This window comes from Orycteropus afer, unplaced genomic scaffold (genome assembly GCF_000298275.1).
Source record: "Orycteropus afer afer isolate SDZICR_OR568_19922 unplaced genomic scaffold, OryAfe1.0 scaffold00007, whole genome shotgun sequence".
Lineage (NCBI taxonomy): Eukaryota > Metazoa > Chordata > Mammalia > Tubulidentata > Orycteropodidae > Orycteropus > Orycteropus afer.
Genome location: NW_006921594.1, coordinates 5,226,834 through 5,235,775, shown reverse-complemented (window position 1 = coordinate 5,235,775; position 8,942 = coordinate 5,226,834). Strand labels below are relative to the sequence as shown.

Genomic DNA, 8,942 nt, shown 5'->3' with positions numbered 1-8,942 from the left:
TGTGCTGCTGTTGGGTGAAGTGCTCTATAGATGTCTATAAGGCCAAGTTGGTGGATTGTATTGTTTAGCTCTTCTGCATCTTTGTTGAGTTTCTTTCACTTATCATTTCTTGAGGACCTATAACACACCACTCCAAGAGTCAGTTAGTAGAATGCTTATTCTTACAACTCTTTGAAAGGTAGGGGAAATAGCCTATGTGATGTAAGTAGTTTCATTTACTCAAGTATAAATAGCTGAGATCGAATAAAGTTTTGGCTGACTTCAGAGCCTCTGGGCTTGTTCTTCCATTCCTTAATGGAGCTACATTATAGTACAGGTTCAGAAGGAGATGCATTAAATTAAAAACAAACAAACAAACCTAAAGTCCAAACAGCTGTCTGGAAATATATGCAATCTACTAAAGTTTCCTGATTGTGATGATTTTGCTATACTACCATTCCGCATTATGGAACAAATTAAGAAAGGAAATAAAGACAAACATGACACTGGTCACATTAATACTGGTAAACTAATACTCAAAAATGAATTCTTACCAGAAGATATATTTGCCACTGTAGGAATGTAAAGACAGTATTTTTTCTTTGTAAACATATGCGTAAAATATTCGAGTCTGAAACAAAACAAAACTGTGCACACCTACCTCTACAGCAGGTACAATGTCTATACCCACAGTTAGAAATTCTTCAAACTTCAGAAATGGGTTAAAGCAACTGCCAACATCAAGTAATCTGATCTTTCCTGAAGCTTGTAGCAACCTAAAATCAGACATAAAAGGAAAACTGAAAATAAAGTATAAGAAAAAAATTTAAATATTTGAGAATAAAAAAATACATATTTTCTAACTTTTTGGCCTCAGGACCCCTTTATATACTTAACATTTACTGAAAGCTCCAATGAACTTTTGTTGATATAGTTACATTTACCATAACTGATAGTTACCATACTAGAAAGGAAACAGAAAAGTTCACTTAAACAACAATAAACACAGGTCTTTACAAAAACAGTAAAAAGTGAGACCTTCTTTCATATTTTTTTCAGGTTTCTTCAAGTCACATAGATAAAAGCTGTCACATGGGAAGAAACTTGTTTGGAAGAAATGGAGCACACCTCCCTTCTATTATAATTATGAGCTACATTTATGGTTCACTTCTAGTAGATATATAGGAATCCTCATTGGCACTGCTCATATTACCCTTGCCTGAGGTTCCAGTTCCATAGTATCCTTTGTACATTTTATTTTCCTCATTGGCAATATTTTTCATATTTTAAATTCCATTTGTTTTTGTAAGCCCCTCATATCCTTTCCTGGAATATGATCATTCTAGAAATTCTCTTCAAACAAAATACCTTATATACACATGACTAAAAATAAAACTGAATCACCCAGTTTTCCCATTTTAATTACTGCTTGAAATTCTTCTGCAAGAGAAACAATTATTTTATATCAACACTATGTAGAGCTATCCTGGATTCTCTCAGACTTACTCTGAACAATGTTATTATTAAAATCTTACAGGATTTGTAATCACATGGTAGAAAATAAATAAATCTTTTAAGAACTACTTTCAAATCATGATAATTTTTATGTATGGAATCAGAATCTAAATCCTGGTATCAAAACTTCTATTTCATTCTAAGAAAATTCAACAACAAACATTATTACTAATCATGTAAATTCTTACACAGTTTCAATTTAATAGGTTAGGAAAACCTCTTATTTGCAACTTAAATGGTAGTTAAATATAGTGGCTACTCATTTTCATTTCAAAAATTTTGCCTTAGATGTGAGTTAAACATTTACCTCAAGTAGACACACGCCCTAGAGAGAACAATCATTGGAGAAGGAAGGGCTGCTTATGCACAGGGAGACAGCTCAGGGTGCAGGAGAGTATGGAGGGATGGTCACTGGGAAGAAGTAACTATGGGGAGGAAGTGGGAGGGGAGCTGTTGCATTGTGGTAAACTGTGGTCAATGACATGAGACAAAGTATATGTGAACTGCTGTATGGAAAGTGAATTTGCTCTGTAAATCTTCACCCAAATAAAAATAAATAAATCAGTTAATTAAAAAAAAAAATTTTTCCCTTAGGAAATAGCCAAAACAAACAAAAAAAGGTAGTTCATTTAACAAAGGTGATCCTTGAAACAGTGTAATAGGACCTGGAGAACCTTGGTTTTTCTGACTAGCACTTTTTCAACCATGGTTCCTCAGTATTATTGAAGGATCTGGAAATTCCGGTATCTTGGCAGCCAAACCATATTTCAGAGTACCTTTCACTTACAGAATACAGTAAAACTCTTTGTCAGATCTGATTTTTGGTATGTAAAATATTACATTAAAAAAAACCCCAAAAAACCAAACTCACAAAAATCGAGAATTCTGACTACTAGTGACCTCATTGAGTTTCCAAGGCTGTATATCTGTTTTAATTTTAATTTTAATTTTAAATTTTATTGTGATGTGGGTGAAAGTTTACTAAGCAAATTCATTTCCCATACAGCAGCTCACACACACTTTGTCTCATGACATTGACTGAAATTTCCCACAATGCAACAGCTCCCCTCCCACTTCCTTCCCATAGTTACCTCTTCCCTGTGCCCTTCCCTCCCATGCACTCCTGCCCCCTGAGCTGTCTCCCTGTGCATACACAGCCCTTCTATTCTCCCATGATGGATCTCTCCAAGGAGTGTATCTACCTAATGTAAATGTTCAGCTCATATAAGACTGTAAATATTTATGGAAGAACATTGCTTTATCTTTATTCTGTGGAGTGGCTTGTGGGTTTGAACCACTGACCTTTTGGTTAGTGCCTTAACCACTATACCCCCCAGAGCTCCTTACTACAACTACAGTAGCTATCAATTAGCCTGAAACTCAAATTCTAAAAACAGAAATAAGAGATTTTCCAAGGCAGTAATAAAAGAGAAATTTATATTAGAATAACTGTGACAAATTAGTTAATCTTTGTTTAGAGATATGAACAGTATTTCGAATCTTCCACAAAAAATCCAAGTACTTTTAGTACCATTTAAAAAAAAAAAAAAAACAGCTTTAAATGTACACATATCCACAATTAGGCAAAGTCTTACTGAATACCTTTGTGCCTGCTAGCTTCTTGGATAGAGTTGGAGATACCAAGTTGAGTAAAACCAAACCCAACCCACTGCCACTGAGTCTATTCCAACTCATAGTGACCTCACTAGGTTTCCAAGGCTGTAAATCTTTACAGAAGTAGATTGCCTCACCTTCCTCCTGCGGAGCAGCTAATGGGTTTGAACTGCTGACCTTGGGGTTACCAGTTCAATGCCTTACCTACTATGCCACCAGAGCTCCTTTCAAGTTGAGTAAGAGTGTCCTAATGCTCAAGGAACTTAGTTCAGAGAAGACGTATATACAATATATAATGTGAAAAAAATGCCATGAGGGTAGAGTAGAGGAGTATATAAAATGTTATAATAATACTATAACCAGAACAATACTGGTAGAACAGAAGGGAAAGTCATGAATCTTGAAAGATAAGCAGACTTTTCTAGGAGAAAATGGGAGATGGAGAGTGGAAAATAAAGAGAAGGGCTGGTGAACTGGGTGACTATCATTTCAGTAAATGTATATTGTACGTGCAAAGATATATTTTCCAAGTAGATGTGGACTGTTCACAGACTCTCTGAAACTCATTAAAGTGCCTTCTGAAGTGTCTCATAACAGATTTTATTGTTCCATAGTCTTTTAAAAAGTCCACAACACTACGTTTTTGTTCTTTCTGCATTTAACACTGTTTAAAATCTCACCTTGAATTTAAAAGCAATTAAAAACAAAAACCACAATAAAATGCCTCTAATAACTTCCCCCAGAAGTGAATATTATTATTAGAAGAGAGAAGTATCTGAGACAGCTCCTTTATTGATTTATCCAAGATCTGAAAATTCAATTTCACTACCAGTGGCTGTTCAGTGGTAGAATTCTCACCTTCCATGCTTAGCTTCCAGACTCAGATAGAACAGAAAGAAAGTCCTGGTGATTTATTTCTGACAGTTTGCCAATGAAAACACTATGGATCACAGTAGTCTGATCCCATTGTGATGGGGTAGCCATGAGTCAGGAGCTGACTCAATAGCAGCTAACAACAAAACTGTGAATAAGTACACATAGGTATATGCAGTATTTTTCATATAACAATCAACATGTACTTTCCTCAAAGAAAGACAGTTACCACAGTTACTGAAATGGGAATAAAGCCACCTTCTTTATAGAGTTGTATAAAGATTAATAAGTTAACTACACAGCACACATGGGGAAAAGGAACAAAGAAGTAATAATTATCCAAAGTTTAGTATAGACTTCCAGTAAGATGGCAGAATAGGCAGACAAGCTACACAGACCCTCTTCAACAAAGAAAAGAGAAATCAATTGACATAGATACAGAAGATAATCCTGGAGCCCTGAGCTTTGAAAGGAAGGATATAGAAGTAGAAGATACCAACTAGTAGAAGAACATGAATGAGAACAATGAGTAAGGAGACAAATAGAGCTGTGGACCATCAGCTATCCTGATGGCATAGGTAGTCTGAATATTTCCAAGTGGAATATTAATTCTCAGGACCTGAGAATTAACCTAAAAATTGGCCCGGCTTGCCAATGGCTGCATGGATGACTGTGCTGGCGGCTAATGACTAAAAAGGGAAACAGCAAAGAAGAAAACAAACTGAACTGTGAACTATTGGCTGTCTGATGCATGTAGCCATTTTGAACGTTTATAAGTGTGGCCATTTTGCATTTGGGATATTTAAAGTGACAGCATTCTCGTTCATATTCCAGGGACCTAAGAATAGGCTCTGTTTGCCAAGGACAATACGGACATACAGGAGGCTGACGAATGGAAATGAGACAGGTGGTGAGTGCATAATAGCTGTCAACTGGAGAACAGAGGAGCACAGTACCATGCTTACTCAGGTAACATTCAAACACAACAAAAAAAATGAAAACCTTGGGAGAATCACTCCAACATAAAATCACCAATTAAATAGAAACATAAAAATGTCACAATGCCTCAGAGACAATAGCACATCACAGCCCACGCAAAGAAGCACGATGAAACAGTAGAAACAAGGGACCAGGATACAGATGCAGAACACATCCCTCAGGAAGCAGCAGCACTGGAACTCCCTGATAAGGAATTCAAAAGAATTATATTTAGGTACCAACAGATTGAGAGACAGATGAAGGAAAACACTGACAAAATTGAGGAAAACACAGACAAAACACCAGAACAATTTCAGAAGACAACTGGAAGAAAAAGAACAAAATGACAAAATAAATAGAAAATTAGAAATGATACAAAATCTACATATAGAAATCCAGAAGATTAATACTAAATTTTCAGAAATAGATAACAAACTGAAAGGGCAAAGGAGTAGACATGAATAAATGGAAGACAAAATTAGCAAGACTGAAGAAAAACACCTGAATACTTCTTTTGATAGGGATCAATCAGAAATAAAGATCAAAATAAAATGAAGAAAGCCTAAGGTTCATGTGGGATACCATCAAAAGGAATAACCTATGTGTAATAGGAATTCGAGAACAGGAAGAGACAAATAAAACCACAGAGAAAATTGTTGACTACTTGTTGGAAGAGAATTTTCTTGATATGATGAAAGATGAGAATATATCCATTCAGGAAGTCCAATGAACCCCAAACAGGACAGACCCCAAAAGAAAATCAACAAGACATATCACCATCAAACTCTTCAAAACCAAAGACAAAGAAAGAATCCTGAAAGCCGCATGGGAAATGTGAAAAATTATCTACAAAGGGCAACCAATAAGACTGAGCTCTGATTTCTCAGAAGAAACCACACAGGCGAGAAGGCAATGGGATGGTATATATAAAACCCTGAAAGAAAAAAATTCGAACCAAGAATTACATACCTGGCAAAACTGTCCCACAAATATGATGGTGAAATTAGGACATTTCCAGATAAGCATAAATTAAGGGAATTTGCTAAAACCAGACCAACCTTATAAGAGATGCTAAAGGGAGTCCTTTGGACAGAGAATCAATAATAGCAAACAACAACTGACCATTAACACATATGATGACATATGTAGGAACCAACCAAGCTATGAAGTATCCAAAGTAAATAAGCTTACAAGCTTGTAAACAGGAAGCCAGAGACATAAATTGGCAAATGAGGACAACTACAAACCAAAAAGATGGAAAAAATAGTGTAGCTGCAGAACTGGTAAATTGTGAGGAAGTCAAGAGAGCTGCAAGATAGAATGGACTATTCTAAACTTGGGGAGAAAATTATAAATCACAGGTGTTTTGCTTACTTAGTGCCACTCTGACAAGGAATATACCACAAACGGGAAGGCCTTAACAAACAGGAGTTTATTTTCTTACAGTTCGGGAGGCTAGAAGTCTGAGTTCAAAGTGCTAGGCTCTAGGGGCTATGGGAAAGCCCCTTGACCTTGGGCTTCAGCTCTGCCTCTTGCTCCCGTCCCACTGAAGGTAGAGGCATCTCTTCACTCAGGCAGCTACTGGCTGCTAAGGCTAACAAGCCCAAGGTCGACAAAATGGCACAGTCCCAATGTTACCCAACCACACGGCAGGGCATTAATTCAAGTTCACTGAAAGTCCCAAAGTTGGCAAAGCATGGCAGGCTGCTGAACAATGACATGGCTACATGCAGGGTTCAAGTGTGCCATAAGCTAGAGACTATTCCTAAAGCTGTTTCTTATATACAGGAAGCAGACCACATACCCAAAGTAGCTACTCAGCTGCTCCAATAGATTTCACCATGGAGCTGATTGCCAGTCTCTTCATGGGGAATACCATATCCAGCTGCCCAGCCACTCAACCAGGCCCAGCCAAGTTGACACACAAACTTAACTACCACAACAGGGTAATCTCAAAGAAAAATGATAAACCTTTAAATCAAAATAAAAAAGAGGACAAGCACAAATATTTAGCAAATACTAAAATAATAGCAACAGACAAACTGATAGTACAATAAAAAAAATGAGCTCAGCACAGAGAATTACATGGAAGAAAGAAATCAGCAACACAATAAAAAAACACATAACAAAATGACAGCAACAAATTCATGCTTGCCAATAATTACACTGAATGTTAATGGATTAAATGCACCACTCAAAGAAATGGAGAGTTATAGACTGGATAAGAAAACATAACCCATCAATATGCTATCTGCAAGAGACACACCTTAGACACAAAGACAAAAACAGACTAAAAAGCAAAGGTTGGAAAGATACATCAAGCACATGACAACCAAAAAAGAGCAGAAGTGGCAATAATAATTTCTGATAAAACTGACTTTAAGACAAAAACCACCATAAGAGACAAGAAAGGACATTATATAATGATTAAAGGATCAATTGAACAAGAAGATATAACCATAATAAATATCTATGGATCCAATGAAAGAGCCCCAAAATACATAAATCAGAATTTAACAGAATTGTGAAGACAAACAGATGACTCCACAGTCATAGTAGGAGACATTAATATACCACTTTCAATCAAAGATAGAGCAATTGGAAAGAAACTCAACAAAGACGCAGAAGAACTAAACAATACAATCCACCAGCTTGACCTTACAGACATCTACTGAGCACATCACCTAACAACAGCACAATATACATTCTTTTCTAGTGCACATGGAACATTCTCTACAATAGACCATATGTTAGGATACAAAGGAAGACTTAATAAATTTAAAGACATTGAAATACTGTAAAGTATCTTTTCTGATCACAGTGCTAGAAAATCAGAAATCAACAATAGGAAGATGAATGGAAAAAGAGCAAAAAACACATGGAAACTGAATAATACCCTCCTTAAAAACAACTGGGTAATAGAAGAAATGAAAAATGAAATTAAAAAATTCCTTGAATCAAATGAGAATGAAAACAAAACATACCAAAATCTTTGGGACACAGCAAAAGCAATGATCAGAGGCCAATTTATAGCAATAAATGTACACATCAAAAAAGAAAGAGCCAAAATAAACACCTTAACCCCATATCACCAACAATTAGAAAAAAGAGCAACAAAAAATGCCTATAGTCACCAGAAGAAAAGAAATAATAAAGATTCGAGCGGAAATAAATGAAACAGAAAATAAAAAGACAATAGAAAAAAATCAACAATACTAGAAGTTGGTTTTTTGAAAAGATCAATAAAATTGACAAACCACTGGCAAATTTAACAAAGGAAAAGAAGGAAAGAATACAAATAAAACATGAATAACCACAAACTGGGCAACATCATAACAGAACCAATAGAATTTAAAAGGATAATATCAGGATACTATGAAGAGGTATACTCCAACAAATTTGAAAATCTAGGAGAAACAGATTTCTAGAAACCTACTACTTACCTAAACTAACACAGACTAAGGTAGAAAAGTTGAACAGATCATAACAAAAGAAGAAAATGAATAGGTCATAAAAAAATTGCAATGAAAAAAGCCCTGACCCAAACAGTTTCACTGGAGAATTCTATCAAATGGTCAGAGAAAAACTGAAATCAATGCTATTCAAACTATTCTAAAACACAGAAAAGGATGGAATCCTCCCAAATTCATTTTATGAAGCAAGTATAACCTTGATACCAAAACCAGGCAAAGACATCACTAAAAAAGGAAAACTACAGACCAACATCCCTCATGAATACAGATGCAAAATTCTTCAATAAAATCCCAGCCAACAGCCAACAACATATTAAAAAAAAAAATACATTATGAACAAGCTGGGTTCATATCAGGTATGCAAAGATGGTTCAACATTAGAAAAACAATCAACATCATTCATAACATATATAAAACAAAGGAAAAGAATCACACAGGATCATATCAAGTGATGCAGAAAAGGCATTTGATAAAATCCAACACCCATTCCTGATTAAAAAAAAAAAAAAA

The 8,942-nt window shown here is 35.6% G+C and overlaps 1 protein-coding gene across 1 annotated transcript in view; it reads right to left on the bottom strand.

Moving 5' to 3' along the window:
* Positions 1-8,942, bottom strand: part of BMT2 (base methyltransferase of 25S rRNA 2 homolog) — a 166,605-nt gene that overhangs the window by 13,697 nt on the left and 143,966 nt on the right. Inside the window, exon 4 of the mRNA XM_007944171.2 lies at positions 641-755. Within this exon, the coding sequence (XP_007942362.1) occupies positions 641-755 (115 nt within the window). The remainder of the gene's footprint in view (positions 1-640; positions 756-8,942) is intronic.